This window comes from Gossypium hirsutum, chromosome D11 (assembly GCF_007990345.1).
Source record: "Gossypium hirsutum isolate 1008001.06 chromosome D11, Gossypium_hirsutum_v2.1, whole genome shotgun sequence".
Classification (NCBI taxonomy): Eukaryota; Viridiplantae; Streptophyta; class Magnoliopsida; order Malvales; family Malvaceae; genus Gossypium; species Gossypium hirsutum.
The window spans coordinates 10,843,930-10,860,342 of NC_053447.1; the positions used below are offsets into that span (position 1 = coordinate 10,843,930).

The 16,413-nt window shown below is 33.1% G+C and overlaps 2 protein-coding genes and 1 long non-coding RNA gene across 5 annotated transcripts; 1 reads left to right on the top strand and 2 right to left on the bottom strand.

Moving 5' to 3' along the window:
- Positions 1-220: 220 nt before the first annotated feature.
- On the top strand, positions 221-8,605 carry LOC107912333 (uncharacterized). 3 transcript variants are annotated; one of them, XR_001688129.2, is made up of 4 exons: positions 296-750; positions 1,935-2,022; positions 7,518-7,685; positions 8,048-8,605. It is a non-coding gene; the product is annotated as an uncharacterized lncRNA (long non-coding RNA). The 3 variants fall into 3 exon arrangements; XR_001688128.2 differs by lacking the exon at positions 8,048-8,605 and having other exon boundaries at positions 7,518-8,004; XR_001688127.2 differs by lacking the exons at positions 7,518-7,685; positions 8,048-8,605 and having other exon boundaries at positions 221-750; positions 1,935-2,141.
- Positions 3,183-7,533, bottom strand: LOC107912331 (dnaJ protein ERDJ3B). The gene is made up of 10 exons (XM_016840452.2): positions 7,254-7,533; positions 7,014-7,162; positions 6,776-6,905; positions 5,928-6,039; positions 4,897-5,013; positions 4,677-4,763; positions 4,060-4,119; positions 3,808-3,885; positions 3,659-3,730; positions 3,183-3,563 (listed from the first exon to the last, which is right to left on the bottom strand). Exons 1-10 carry the CDS (start codon positions 7,322-7,324, stop codon positions 3,405-3,407), a joined length of 1,035 nt encoding a protein of 344 aa, XP_016695941.1. The 5' UTR covers positions 7,325-7,533; the 3' UTR covers positions 3,183-3,404.
- Positions 8,606-10,946: 2,341 nt separating the features above from the next.
- On the bottom strand, positions 10,947-11,713 carry LOC121223143 (L10-interacting MYB domain-containing protein-like). Its single transcript, XM_041104224.1, has 2 exons — positions 11,366-11,713; positions 10,947-11,258 (listed from the first exon to the last, which is right to left on the bottom strand). The coding sequence occupies exons 1-2, from the start codon at positions 11,711-11,713 to the stop codon at positions 10,947-10,949; spliced, it is 660 nt and encodes a 219-aa protein (XP_040960158.1).
- Positions 11,714-16,413: the final 4,700 nt, after the last annotated feature.

Here is a 16,413-nt window from a genome sequence, read left to right on the forward strand (position 1 = left end):
AAATGAAATAAAAATACAAACAAAAAAGACAAAAAAACCTAAAATTTATAATTTTATATAATTCTTATAAATATTACTTAAAAAGTTTAGAATTATTTATTTAAAACGTCACCGTTTGGCTTAAGTAAACTAATTTTTAGTGGCATTTTTACAAAAAAACGCCACAACTATGCATTAAAGCTTAACAAAACGGCGCCGTTTTTGTTTAGAACTTTAATTTTTAGTGGTGTTTTTATAAAAAACGCCGCAAAAGATAAGCAATAGAGGCGTTTTTATAAAAAAACGCCACAAAAAATCATTTTATTTACAAAAAAATCGCGCCTTCTTATCCCAATTTTCCCCCGCTGAAACCCCTAATTTTTTCCCCTCTTCTTCGCGGTCTATGAGCATTTTGCTTCTTCACCCTTTTCAAACTCATTTCTTTCTCCTCTTCTTTCTTTTTTTCGGATCTTCTTTCTCCCTCTCTCCAAAGTTCTTCAATTCTTTCCGTCTCCTTTTCGCTCGCTCTCTGGTAATTTCATCTTTTAGAACAGGGCCGGTCTAGCCAATCTCTACCAGGACGGTTTAATGTTGACCTTCGAGGGTCAAAAGATCCAAGGCTCTCAGAGCATCGTCGCTAAACTCATCAGCCTTCCTTTCCAGCGGTGTTAGCACAGCATCACCACTGTCGATTGTCAGCCCTCCAGCGTTGGCGGCATGCTGGTTTTCGTCAGTGGTACCCTCCAACTCGTCAGTGGTTTCAATTCGTAGGTAAGCTCTCTTTAACCATGGCTTAATTAATCATGCGAAGACCTTGAAACTTCGAGATTACTCTCTCACAATCTAAGTTAGCTGCATACGATTAGCAACTTTGTGGAGAGGAGGATTTTGTTTTTGTTTTTCTTCCTTTAATTGCTGATTTTTTCTGGGTTTCCAGAATAGATTTAAAATTATGTCAAGTTGGATATTGCAAGGTTCAGTCGAATTTTAGTGTTGGAAACTGCAATTATTGACTTAATTTGCTGATTCGATTAGAAAAAGCAATTTAAGTATTTGAATTTTACTTCTCAAAAGAAAAAAAATAGTGATTTTAATGTTAATGGAGTGTTTTACATAGTAAATAGTTAATAAAAATAAGCATTATTGTATGTGATTTTATCATGAGGATAAATGTTTCCTGTAGCATTAAGTTTTCAAAAGAATTTTTATTTTGAGATCCTTACTTTGCTTTTTAATCAATGATGCTTTTTAACAGTGTTCTTAGGTGTGTGCCTAGGTGCATTAGACCAAGATAGTTGGTATTATATTGGTGGGCGTACCAAGGTCGGTGCATTAGACCAAGGTGTAAATGAATATGATCAAGTGCATGTGTATTGGCCAATGAAAGATTAAAAAAATTTTGCATGATTTTTAGATAAAAGGGACCAGTTGTTAGTGTTTGCTATCATATCTTAAGCTAATTTATATGTACACGGTCACACATAAAAACACAAATTTATATATATTGCCTCGTCTGCGGCAAGTGCTTTTTCCACACCTTGCCTTTTGAGTAATATAAAGGGTTCTAATGCCTAGAATACCTTGTGCTCTTGGCAACATTTGGTTGGCCCTACATTTCTTAAAATTTTTTCTAATTCAAATTCATATTTACTGTTTTTTGAAGAAAAATTAATAATAATTTTGTTTTGTCATTTCTTCTAATATTAATAACTAGCTACTTATACTATATTAGAGAATCAAATATTCACCGAGTCAATGGAGTATATAATTTAAATAAATTATCCTTGAGATAGTGCCAGACCAGTTTTCCTCTTTGAAATTGCTTTAACCAGTGAAATGCTTCGATGGTTTGTTATCTTTGTGGTGGAAATTATTGATGTCTATTTTGGACTTTGGAGCTATAATTTCATTTTTCTTATATGCAATTTTATTTTTATTATTTTTCTTTTATACAGGATGAGAACCGGTATAGTGCAGGAAGAGGAGTGCACAAAAATCTGAAACGTGCAGAGAAAGCTCGCATTCTAGTTAGCAAATTACCATGTAAGCTTCTAGTAGTAATCTTACATCTTGAAGTAGGTTTCTGTGACATATTAACTTAATCTCCTTTGTTAAATAGAAAACATGATTTATTGCAATGCAAGATTTAGTTGATTTGCTTATATGCTGGATGTTTCTGAACTTGGTTTGGTTTTGTGTAACCGTGGTTTTTGAACTTGCATTCTATACTGTCCAAATATCTCGGTTCAGGTCAATTTTCGATTTTATTATTTATTCCTGAGCTTAAGCTCCAGTTTGAAATGAGATTTTTCAATATAGTTAAAAGGTAAAAAGACCTCAATCAAACTCGTGTGATACTATAATCAAGCATTAAGGTACTCGAATTTGATCTGCTCAATAGCTCAAACTCGACTCAACACCACACAAGTCTAATTTGAGAATTTCTGAGAAGGATCCACAAATAATAACTGAATTATTGCCAAGTATGAAATAATGGTGATACTTATCAACTCTAGTGATTGCATATCTGGATAAGAAACTGGAGGCTTAGGGGCATATGATGCAGACATTTATTGACTGCGCTGTGCATTTTGGCTTTTACTGCCTACATATATTTGGTTTTAGTATTCCTGTCTGCATGTATTTGCTTGCGGAATTTATGTTGTTGTTAATGGTTTTTATTTTAAACTTGAGTTGTGCCTGCCAATATACTCTTAAATCATGATCCTTCTATTATTTTAGGTTGCTGAGAAGACTGCTCTTCTATGACTTTTAGCGACGCTTCTACAACAAATAAATATTATTTAATTAATTTTTTTTAAAAGCCATGTTTTTAGCGGCGTTTGTTAAAAAGCGCCGCTAAAAGTCATCTTTATTGTGGCATTTGTTGTAGAAGCGTCGCTAAAAGTCATATTCTTTAGCAACATTTTTTAGAAAAGCGCCGCTAAAGATCATGGTTTATAACGGCATTTTTAGTAGAAGCATCGCTAAAGGTCATGGTCTATAGCGGCATTTGTGAGAAAAACGCCATTACAAATCATGGTCTATAGCGACGTTTTTTTAAAAGCGCCGCTAAAGGCCTAAAAAGATGCCGCTAAAAACCTATTTTGGTGTAGTGCATTGTGCAGCATAGAAAAGACTCAAATTATGCTAAAAAAAAAAACCATCCTCTGCTCCTATAGGAATAATGTGCTAAACAAACCTCTCCAAAGTGCTGGATACATTAACGCACTAGAGACCAAATACATTTCTTTCCAGCATTTTTCAGACACCGCAAAGGTAATTTGTTAATGAGGAAGGGAATTGGTAAGAAAATTTTCAAACACCAGATTTCCTATTTTCTATGTATTCTCATCAAATGTTACAATGGGAATCTAGCTTATAACCCAAGCAGCCAAAAAAAAAAAATATGGGATGTTCTAATCCTAGCCAAGAATTGACTTGATTTTCGCCTTCTGATCCTCCGCAAGTGATGTGGGGAACAAAACCTCATAGGTGACAAAGAGGTCTCCTTTCTTGTTGCTAAAATGCAATGGCATTCCTTCTCCTTTGAACTTTCTCACCTCCTTCGGCTTGGTAATACCCTAAGTATGCAATACACAATTATTTCTTATTTTGGGTCATTTTGTTGATCGCGGACAACATGAAATCAAATCTCCATGGGACATGTTATGCTTACCTTAGAGCCAATCTCCACTAAATGGTCATCAAGGTGTTTAATGGTCTTATCAAAACCAACAAGAGCTTGAACCTAGAGCAAATAATGCCAAGAAAATTAGTTTATAGTTTTCTGACAAAATGTAGAGACAGATGGAGAAATCGTCTTACAAGTGTTATGGTAACGGTGGCGTGCAAGTCATTGCCTTCCCTCCTGAATCGGTCATGGGGTGCTGTATGAATCCGGAACTACAGAAAATGCAAGTCTTATGTGAGCAAGAACGAGCAAATTCCAATATACTAAGGCAGCAAATGATTCTGGAGACAGGAATCTACCGGCCTTGCCCAACGGCCAGCATGTAGCACAATTAACTGATCTATTTAGAAGGATTGGAAAATTTTCATCACTGGTTAAAGACTAACCTTCAAATCTCCAGGTTCTCCATCTATAATTGGCTCACCATCTTCATAAAAAACCACCTCCTGTAGAACACGCAGGAAACACATTATTCAAAATTTAAAAACGGTACCACGCACTAGATGAAATTACCACTATTATACTCCTAGCAATAGTGAGATAAAACTACAATATGACGGAAAGTACAAAATCCCATAATTGTAGTTGGACAAGTAATTAAGATGAAATTGTCAAATGAATGAATCTGCACCAAAACAATGAGCTCCATTTAGACATATGGCATTAAGAATCCCTAGAGATTCTACTAAATTACATTCCTCTGTCTGTTTCTTTGCCCCCACACCTTGGATTAATGATGAAAAAGAAAGTATGTCAAAACAAGTCGGAAAACCCTCATACATGATTAATCATTCTGATGTTGTTATAATTGTCATTTTTAATAGATCAAAGCACACAGAATAATTTTGATAATTCAAGAAACAAACTTTTCATATCTCACATTCCCAAAGTTTTAAACGCGACTATAATTTTTAACATTAATGAAGAAAAACAAGACAACAGTCTCAACAAGCACACCAAGGAAAATATTACAAATTAAAGAAAAATAATTTTAAAAACCTACTTGTCCATCTTGCATTCCTTTCTCAATATCAACTGTGACAAAGTATCCCTCTCGTTCATATTTCACATTTTGGCACTGCTCGCAAAGCTGAGAAAAGAGAGTTGGAGACTAGTAATAAATGCCTGATTATAGCAACATAGGCTGAGGAAACAAATAAAATACATAACAGTATGAAACATAAATATCAATGAAAAAGAAAAAAAACACAAAGCCACAGTACCTGTTCAGTCATCTGTTGGAACATCCCTGGACCAATTTGCTTATGATAGACCTCATTTCTGCAGTTACAGCGGCGTTTACCTGGAGCTGGTTTTAAGATGTTTTTCTCCCTCCAAACCTGGTGAATTTGAGATAAATGTTACCTTTTATATATATATAAAAAATAAGAAAACTGACAAGAAAGGTCATAGGCAAAGAGAACAGAAAGGCAAACACCAAGCCACTAACTCCTTCGATTTTCCCCACAAAGGCTCAAGTTAAGGACAAGGAAAAAGGTACACCTTATCTACATCATCTTTATTTCAGGATAATAGATGTAAAATTCATTGATCTCCAAGCTTTCCAAGAAATAGAACATTCGGAACAAAGTACAAATTTGCCAAGTATAAATGAACAGGTCCAAAGATGGCCTAACAACTTTATTTTACACTTTTGACAGTCGCCTAAGGAGGCTGAAGAGAAGAAATAGTTTAATAATCTAGGTCCTAGACAGGTCAGAACAGTACATGGCTTGATAAACATTACACCATACCCTATGATGCCTTATAGCTGATAAACATTAAAGCTCCAAAGAAAGAATTTAGCCTTGTCATTTGCAAAGGGTCCACAAAAAATACAAGATAGCTTAAGTACTTATGACACTTACATGTACAAGTTTAAATATTATTAGATGGATATGATATTTAGACTACTAATACATTAAAAATTACAAGATAGGTTAAGTACTTATGACGCTTACATGTACAAGTTTAATTATTATTACATGGATATGATATTTAGACTACTAATACATTGAGAAAGCAATAATTGTAATCGCATTCACTATTCTTCTCACAAAAGAGCTACTCAAGTCTAGAAGGTAATATAAGTACATAACATGCAAATGTTTAAAACCCTTTACAGAACAAATCAGTTAAGACATTAAATAAGGAACTAGCCATGCACAAAAATCTAGGGTTCCACAAGTCAAGATGACCAAACATAGTCTAACTACCGATTTGGAAATTTTAGTAGAGCACATAATATTCTCACCTTAAGAGTACCTCCCATGTACAAATCTTCAAGTGTTGCATCCAATTCAACAATTACATCATCGCCCTTCACAATTCTCTCTTCCTCTTCTACCGACCCTCCACCAAAAAACCTGAAGAAAACACCATCTAGTCAACATTAAAATTGAATTCAGCAAAACATATATAAAAGTAAACAATTCCTCAAAATTGATGGATAACCACGTTTAAACTAAGTGAATGTAGGGCTAGGTAGATGGTTTTCAAATGTTGAAACCATTCTTGACGTCTGTTAAATTTTATTGTTGATTTCATACATCATCAACTTAACAAGTAAACACAAGTAAAGGTTCCCAACAACCCAAAGGAGCAAGACATTAAGAAGCTCCATGTTGACTCTCAAGACCAGAGTTCAAACTTAGCGTAACTCATCCTCCCCAAAATTGTAATGTACAAAAAATAAAGGTTCTGAAATCTACCATTAATTATAGACAACCTGAATTTGGGAAACATTAGCATGCCTAAGATAAACCTAAGCTACATTAATTGGCTTCTAAACTGTGGTACAATGTCGGCACACCATTTATAATAGCATTTCAACTACTACTAAATAGCTGTAAGGATAATTAAATAAAACTACAACTAAATAGCTAACAAGATAATTAAGACTCGGTTTAGGAACATGAATTTGGATTTCATTGATATGTAAATGGTAAAAATGAAAAGCATAAAAACATGGGTTTAGCAAATTAAAAAATATTTTAAGAATTCGAAATTCACTGGTCGGCATCTTAACAAATTCATAGATTTAATAAACATTCATGAAACGCTACATAAAGGAAATGGAATATAAACATTCAAATATCTTACGAGCTGAAAATGTCCTGAATATTGACCCCCATTCCTCCTCTGCCTCCGCTGGCAGCATGCTGCTTCAGGCCCTCCTCACCGTACCTATCATATATGCCCCTCTTTTCGCTATCCGACAACACCTCGTAAGCTAATCATTGTCAAAGCAATTAATCGTTTAAGGAAGAAAATTCAATCAAATCTATCACTCAACTTATTTTTCAAAAATTATAATAATAAAGAACAAGTTTTTTTTTACCATTGTTAATGTCAGCAAATCGCTTATTGGCCTCTTCATTGCCGGGGTTCTTATCAGGATGGTACTTCAATGCCAGCTTTCTATACGCTCTTTTGATCTGCTCATCGGATGCTCCTTTCGGCACTTGCAATATGTCGTAATAACTCTTCCTGCAGCAAAAACACCACAAAGTTCCACGAACATATATAAACGCATTTTGAGAGAGAGAGAGAGAGAGAGACGGGAGAGATTGAGGCATACCCTGCAATGGCGACGATCGCGAAAGACAAAGCGAACAGCAGAAAAAGTAGCTTCGATCGTGGAAGCGCCATGGATTTGAGATCAGGAGAGAAATTGGATCTCTCCAGAACTTAAGAAATGTTTACAATTTTTTTATCAGATCTTCAATTTCAACAACCGAAATAAAAAAGGTTGATATTTCGAGAGAGAATAATGAAGGGTTCCTAAGCTTTGGCGCTGCTTTTATAATTTAATTTCTCTAATGGATCGTGTGTTTTTTTTCAGTTGGAGTACTTGGAATTCGAAACTGGGAATTGTTGTTTAAAACATTTAAACAAAACCAAAGCAACAGCATACACGAAAGGAAAACGAAGCGAAGCTTGAGGCATCAAACGACTTGACTTTGGGGATTAAACTTTTGCGACGTGTTCTCGAGAAAACTGGCCAATGAGCGTAAGCTTCCTGTTGTTTTCTCCAATAGCGTATAGACACGTGGATCCATTCTCCAATATCTTTTTTCCTGGAAAATGTAAATTTGATTGACTTAGGAACCAATTTAAAATTATTATTGTTATTATTATTATTATTCATACGCCCCGCATTGTTTGTGGAAACGAAGTCGTCACGTTTTGGTTTCTGAAGAAAAGAATTGAATAAATTTTGGTTATGGACTTTTAGAAACCTCTTTCGTATAGTAGGCTTCGAGTGGTTATGCCCAAAATATATTGGATTTTCGATTACTCCCAATTTAGTAACCAACCCATCAGCCAGTTTATTTACTCAAATCTCTTAACGAATGGGTTATTGTGTAACAGGAATAATGCCCATTATTTGTTTAGCTGGAGCAAAATTGTTTTCTTGCGAGGAAAATTTTCTGCTAAAGGACATGTTTTGGCCGAAGGATTCAAAGAGGAAACACAAATGGATTCACTAGGGCCACACAATGGCGTGGCTGCGTGCTGGATTCTGCCAATTGTTTGGTGGATTAAAATTAATACTGACGATATGGTTAACCCGTTTCGAGCATAGCCTCCTCTGGAGACTGGAGGTGTGATGAGGAACAGTAAGGGCAAGTGTATGTTTGCGGTGGAGCTTTGGGCAATCAAAGACGACCCAACTAGCTTGGCAGCAAGGATTCGAAAAGAATATTGTAGAGAGTGACAGTCTTGTGGCTATTAATCTACTTAGGGCTAGTTTGAATGGGCGGTGTGTTTACTTCCGGTGAGATTAAAAATAGCAGTGGCGGTGAGATTAGTTACTATAGCGGTGAGATTAGTTACTGTAGCGGTGAGATTAAAAACAATGGTGGAGTGTGTGTTTGGATTCAAACGCAGTTGTAGCGGTGAGTTGAAAATAAAAAATGACTATTAAGGACAACATATTAAAATTGATATATAATAGAAGTTTTTTAAATTATTTTACTTTTTTAAAATTATTAAAATAAGTGAATTTATAAATTCATTTAATAAAATATTAAAATGTATCTTCTAATATTTTAATAATTTATATAATTAATTTAAATTATTTATTAGATAAAATAATAATTATTTTAAATTTTTTATAGTTAAAATTTTTTTATAACAATGATAAATATTATTTTCACAAATAGTAACATTATACTTGGATCAAATTTTGAAGTATCTAAACAGATGATTTTTAATTAAAAAAATAGTAACATAAGACATAACAAGTTTCATTATTACTAGAAATTAGGTTATGATACAAAATGTTTTTACAAATATGGACTCATTAAACTAGTTGCAATGGTTTTCCTTAATATCGTGATTTCAAGGTCACTTTCTCTGTCAGAAGAACTCGATTCACCTCTGTCAAACTGGCTTGAAGAGACTGGCATGTCGGGTATATTCTCAAATTCTCGAAAATCCTCATCATTTGACCAAGCATGTCTTCGAATGTAATTATGCAAAACCATTGTTGCAATAACTATTAAAACTTGCGTGTTGAATGAATAATTTGGAATATCTCTTAATATTGGCCATTTTTTTTCCACACTCCAAATGTTCGTTTAATCACAGAGCGTAGCGAAGAATGGGCATGATTAAATTTTTTTTTCCAGATACTTGATGATTACCTCGACGAAAATCAGGTAAATGATATTGTTCCCTCCTATATGGACCTAGAAAACCTGTCATTTGTGGATATCCTGAATCCACAAGATAATATTTTCCTACAAAAAAGTAAAACATAATATCAAGTTAAAAATAAATTAAAATTTTAATATTTTTTATGTAAAAAGTAATTAAAAAATTAAAGTTCAACCTGGTGGAGGGTGTGGAAACTTTAACTCTTATTTTCTAAGTGCTTGCAAAAAAATTCTACTATCATGTGATGTTCCTTCCCAACTAGGAAATGCAAAAATAAAGCACATGTTGAAGTCACAAACTGCCATAATATTTTGAGTTGGTTCACCTTTCCGTCCGATATAAGGTATTTGACAAGAAAGCGAAATTCATGCTTTTATGTGTGTTCCATCTATGGCCCCAATACAATCCTTTAAAATAAATACAAGTAATGAGATAAAAGTTAGAAATAATTTATATTTTAAAAATATAAAGATTGTGTAAATTTTACCTTAAAGTGAGGCCAATATCTTGTATCATGTCGAATATGGTTTGGTACTTCCTCGAATTGACCTTCAATGGGTTTAATCGTGTCTATTCCTATTCGAGCAAATATATGCAACATATCAGTAAAAATTCGACTAACAATTTCCCTAGATCGTTGAAATCGCTCTGTTGCATTTGAATTTGATTCTCTATTTCCAAGAATGTACAATGATAATGCTAACTTCTCCATCGCCGATACTTTCTCATTCTTTAAGCCATAATTTGTTTGCAAATCATGCAACAAGCTGTGAAATATATCTTTTGGCATCCTAAAACTATTCATGCAACGATCATCGTGCCCATTTAATACTTCGTCCACCCACATTTGACCTGTATAATTTGAATCCATACACGGTTGCATAGTGAAATAAGTTTCATGGTGTACCAATACACTGCTTAACACATATTCTTCCTCTTCATGATAATTGTTGTGCTCAACTTGGGTAACAATTGTGGCTATTCTTCGTTGAGCTTCTTCACTTAATTCAGGGGTATCATAATTCATATCAAAACTATTATACATATTGTTAAATTCATCCATAACCTGAAAAAAGTTATGAAATAAAAATAAATCCTTAAAAATCTCGTGACATTCTATACAACACAAAAACTTGATTAAAAGCATAGCATAAAAATACCAAACATAAAAAGTATCATACATTAGTTTTACATTTAAAAAAGTAGTATAGTTATATTACAATAATAATTCTAAGGAGCTTATGGTGGAGGTGGTTGATGGTATGGTTGAAAGGGAAATGAGGATGTTGCTACCAAGGATGAAAATGATGCAATTGGATTTGTTCAGCATACTCACGTCGAAGCCACCAAACCCTATCATATGGATCTAAGTTCAAAAACACTTCTCGTTTCACTGGTATTTGGAACATTTTAGTGGCAAAATAGTACAGTTCATCTTTTTTTTTTTTGGAATTTCATCTCCCAAAGCACTCAAAGCATCCATTGCATTTGAAATAGTATATTGAGAATGAGGAAAAATAATTTCATTCACTGACTTCCTTGGACTAGCCATACTCTCACACAATTTCTCAATCTGAGTAGTTAATGTATTTCTTGATGATTTTTTACTTTAACTTGATTTTTTTCCTTTACCGTGTACAGCCCCAAGTGTTTGCTTTCTTCGATTAGGAATTTCATGAGAAGGGTTTGATGGTACCTCATTAGGAGGAATACTTTCATTCTTGTTACTATGTTCATCTGAATCACAAAATCCCTCATTAGGTGCATCATCTCCCATTGGAACCCCACTTGGAAGAACACCAGACGAAGGTGCCCATGCGTTCTTTCCAGTGGCTACAATGCCACCAAACATTTGCCACATTAACTCATTCAATTGTGGTTCAATTCCTTTCTTCTTAAATCCTTTAAAATTAGGATTTTCCTACATAATATGTTAAACGTTAAATGTTATACTAAGATTTTTATAATTGTAAATTATTAATTTCAATAAACTTTATGCATTAAAATAATGATAAAGTTAACGCTAACCTGTATTTTTTCAGCCCACCATTCTTCGGTAGCATCAACCGTCTTTTTAGATGGACACCATCCAATACCCGTAGATTCCTTAACCAACTCCCTCCATAACCTCCATCCCTTTTTTAATGTATCCCACTTATTTTTCAATTGAAGTTTTCCATAATTTTTTTGTGTTTTTGCTTGAAAAAGAGCAATGACATTTTCCCATCCTTTTGAGTTTAGATGAGTTGTCGGTCTATTGCCAGCATTGACTTCATTCACGCAAAGTTCACAAAATATCAACGTCAACTCATCATCCCAAACAGCTTTTGTTGCTAAGGTACTATCTCCCTCCACAAAATTTTGTGTCTTTACCATCTATTATTATTTTGATTTTAAATGTCAACAGACATAAAACCATAAATATATAATTAGATATAATAATATAGTTTCATAAAAAATAAGAATAATACATCACGAATGGATGAAAGCCATAAGATGAACACTAAAGAAAAATGTAGCACTCCTAACCCGTATACGTTGATAAATTAGGGTTACAAAGCGTTACAAGATAAAACGTAACTTAACACAGACATTCAGTAGAATTCAAGAATTTTACATTTATGTTAAATTAGTAAAATATGAAGTAAGTATAATTATAAATTTTTACTTTAATCTTTTATAACAAAACATAACATTTCAGTTCAGTTAAACCATAAGAAAAATAAGCTAGTTTCTTATGGCTATTAATTATATATATACAGTACATTAAAGTACGACTCCCAAAATATTATTTAGCCTATACATGCCATAAGTTAAAATTTAAACATTTTAATACCGAGATAGCAGATAAAGTGATGATCTTCGCTAACGATCCCCGAGTCTGCAGCTTGGTTTTTATCTATAAAAAAAATGGACAAAAACAATCAAAGTAAGCTTTTATAGCTTAGTAAGTTTATAGCATATTTAAAATACATATAAACAAACATATGTATAAACATTATATGCTTATAATCAAGTTACTGACATAATCATTAATTGCATATACTAATTTCTAATATACTTATCATTTGCATTTCATCGAATGCATATCTAAGATCTTTCAAATACATATGTCAAAAGCTTATATTTTTATTTATCAACTACATGAACCAAATGCACATTTATACTTCTAACCCACATGTGCCGAATGCATACATGTATATTCAACAATTTTCATAACAACAAATAAATGTGCCTATTCAGTAAACACATAGATCCAAACATTATATGCTCATCAAATACATATAAATAAATGTTCATATACTTATCCATTATATATAACCCAAAATCATTATATATTTATATATATCAAATGCATATAATCACTTAATTTAACATATTCACCGGCACTTAGCCTGCTAGGCTTATAGCCTGATTCAGATCACCGGCACTTAGCCTGCTAGGTTTATAACCTGATTCAGATCACCGGCACTTAGCCTGCTGGACTTAAAGTCCGAATCATTTCACCGGCCTTAAGCCTGCTAGACATAAAGTCTGAAATAATTCACCGACATTAAGCCTGGTAGACATAAAGTTTGAAATAATTCACCGGCATTAAGCCTGCTAGACATAAAGTCTGAAATAATTCATCGGTATTAAACCTGCTAGGCATCGAGCCTGAATACCACGAATATGAAATTGGTCTTTCACAAAATTCTTTATAAGAAAATCTAGATATTCTTTATATCTCATATAAATCTTTTCAATAATCGTATCTTAGCAAAAATTGAATTATATTCCAATCTTCGTAGCAAACATACATTCGAATAACATATCTATAGTTCATATCATTAAATTAGGCTCATAGAACTCAATACATGCATTCGATTATTATATATATATTTTTTATACAATAAGCTTCAAATTATAGAACTCAAAGCATACATTGGCTAACATACATATAATTCATATGATTAATTTCAACCTATCAATTTCAATACATACATTCGGCTAACATATATGTAATTCATTAAATTTCATTCAACTTACAAAACTCAGCATATATATATTCGGCTAAATATATATAGAATTTATGCAATTTATTTTATCTTATAAACTCAAATATACATTGACTAACACACACATATATATATACAATTCATACATTTTATTTTAACTTATAAAATTCAAAACATATATATACATTCAGCTAACATATATGTAATTCATTAAATTTCATTCAACTTACAAAACCCAACATATATATATTCGGCTAAATATATATAGAATTTCTGTAATTTATTTTAACTTATAAAACTCAAATATACATTGACTAACACATATATATATACAATTCATACATTTTATTTTAACTTATAAAATTCAAAACATATATATACATTCGGCTAACAATTTTATAAAATTCATACCATTATATTTTTGCTTATAGAACATATATATACTAATGTAATGATGTTTATTTGCTATTAGACTTACCTCGGATATCAGCGGACAAGATCGACTATTCAATTACTTTCGTTTTCCCCCGATCCAAATCCGTTTTCTTCGTTTCTTGATCTAAACATAATCAAATTTAACCTTTTTATTCATCAAAACATTCAATTAATTCCAAAAATACATAAATGGGAAAATTACCATTTTGCCCCTAACATTTTACACTTTTTGCAATTTAATCCTTTTTGCACAAAACACAAAACACACAAAATTTGCCCACACTAAGCTAGGGCCGAATATTCCTTGTCTTCATACAAGTCCACACATTTCATTTATTTCACATTTTAATCCCTCAAGAATTCATTTTCACAATTTAGCTCTAATTTTTCAAATTCACTAAAAATTCAAAGACAAAATATATTAATCTATCACATTTCTTTCATTTTTCATCATCAACTATCACAATGTTCAAGCATTCATCAATGGCAATTTCAAAATCATCAATAATTCACAAAATTAAGACATGGGTTTTGAAGTATTCAAAGCAACGATCTCAAAAACATAAAAATTATCAAAAACTGAACTAAATCCATACCTTAATCCAAACTTGAAAGTGCCGAACCCTTAACAAGGTAAATGACTTTCTTTTCTTCTCACATTCGGCCAAAAAAATGAATAACATGCATGGCTTTTATTTTATGTTTTATTATATTAACATATTTAACTAATTTACAAAACTAACCTTAATGATTTTTACTTTAATAATTAACTAACCATGTCCATAAAAGTCCACTGAAAATTTCAATGGTATAATATCAACATAAGGACCCCACATTATAAAATCCATGGCAATATAGCACTTTAACAAATTGCTAGCCACTTTTGCATTTTACGCGATTAAGTCCTTTTATAAAATCGAGCACACAAACGATAAAATTTTCACACGAAATTTTCACACAAGTAAATTCACACATAATAAACACATAAAATAATATTAAAATATTTTTTAGACTCGAATTTGTGGTCCCGAAACCACTGTTCCGGTTAGGGTCAAAATCGGGTTGTTACAACTCTCCCCCCTTTAAGGATTTTCGTCCCCAAAAATCTTACCGGTGAATAGGTTTGGATAACGCTCTTTCATTGTATCTTTTGACTCCCAAGTTGCTTCTTCAACCCCGTGTTTATGCCACAATACTTTAACTAACGGAATTTTCTTATTCCATAATTCTTTGATCTCACGAGCCAGAATGCTAATCGGTTCTTCTTCATATGACATATCAGAGTTAATTTCAATCTCCGTCGGACTAATCACATGTGAAGGATCAGATCGGTATCTACGGAGCATCGAAACATGAAATACATTGTGAATCTTTTCTAACTCAGGCGGTAACATCAATCTATAAGCAACCGGTCCAACACGCTCTATAATCTTATACGGTCCAATGAATCTCGGACTCAATTTGCCTTTACGACCTAATCTGAGTATTTTCTTCCATGGTAAGACTTTCAAAAACACTTTATCCCCAATCTGAAATTCTATATTCTTTCTTTTCAAATCTGCATAAGATTTCTGACGGTCCGATGCTGATTTCAGACTATCCCGAATCACTTTCACTTTCTGTTCAGTCTCTTTAATCAAATCAACCCCGTGTATCTTATTTTCACTGAGCTCGGTCAAATACAATGGTGTACGACATTTACGACCGTACAAAGCCTCGTAAGGCGCCATTTTGATACTAGATTGAAAGCTATTATTATAAACAAATTCAATCAAAGGTAAGTGTCGTTCCCACGTACCTTCAAACTTGAGAATGCAACATCTCAACATATCCTCAAGTATCTGAATGATTCGTTCAAATTGACCTTCTGTTTGCGGGTGAAAAGTTGTGCTAAAATGTAGTTTCGTACCTAAAGCATCTTGTAGTTTCTCCCAAAATCGCGATGTGAATCTCGGGTCTCTGTCTGAAACAATAGAAATAGGTACTCCGTGCAATCTCACAATCTGATAAATGTATAATTCAGCAAGTTTATCAAGTGAATAATCGATACGAACCGGAACAAAGTGAGCCGATTTTGTCAATCTATCAACAACAACCCAAATTGCATCTTTCTTGCTTGATGTCAACGGTAAATCGGATACAAAATCCATAGTAACTCTGTCCCATTTCCATTCAGGTATCATGATCGGCTGAAGTAACCCAGAAGGTACCTGATGCTCGGCTTTTACTTGTTGACATATTAAACATTTCGAAACAAAGTTAGAAATGTCTCGTTTCATACCATGCCACCAATAGTGTTGTTTTAGATCGTTATACATTTTCGTGCTACCCGGATGAACAGAAGATCGACTATTATGAGCTTCATTCAAAATCATTTGAATTAACTTTGAATTTTTCGGAACACATAATCGATTTCTGAATCTCAAACAATCCTCAGCATCAACTAAAAACTCCGAATCAACATTTAAGTCACACTGAGCTCGTTTTGCAATTAAATCATTATCGACTTTCTGAGCTTCACAAATCTGTTGAATAAATAAAGGTTTTGCTTTCAACTCAGCTACTATCGCACCATCATCAGACATAGCCATATGTGTGTTCATTGCACGCAAAGCAAACAGTGATTTTTGACTTAGGGCATCA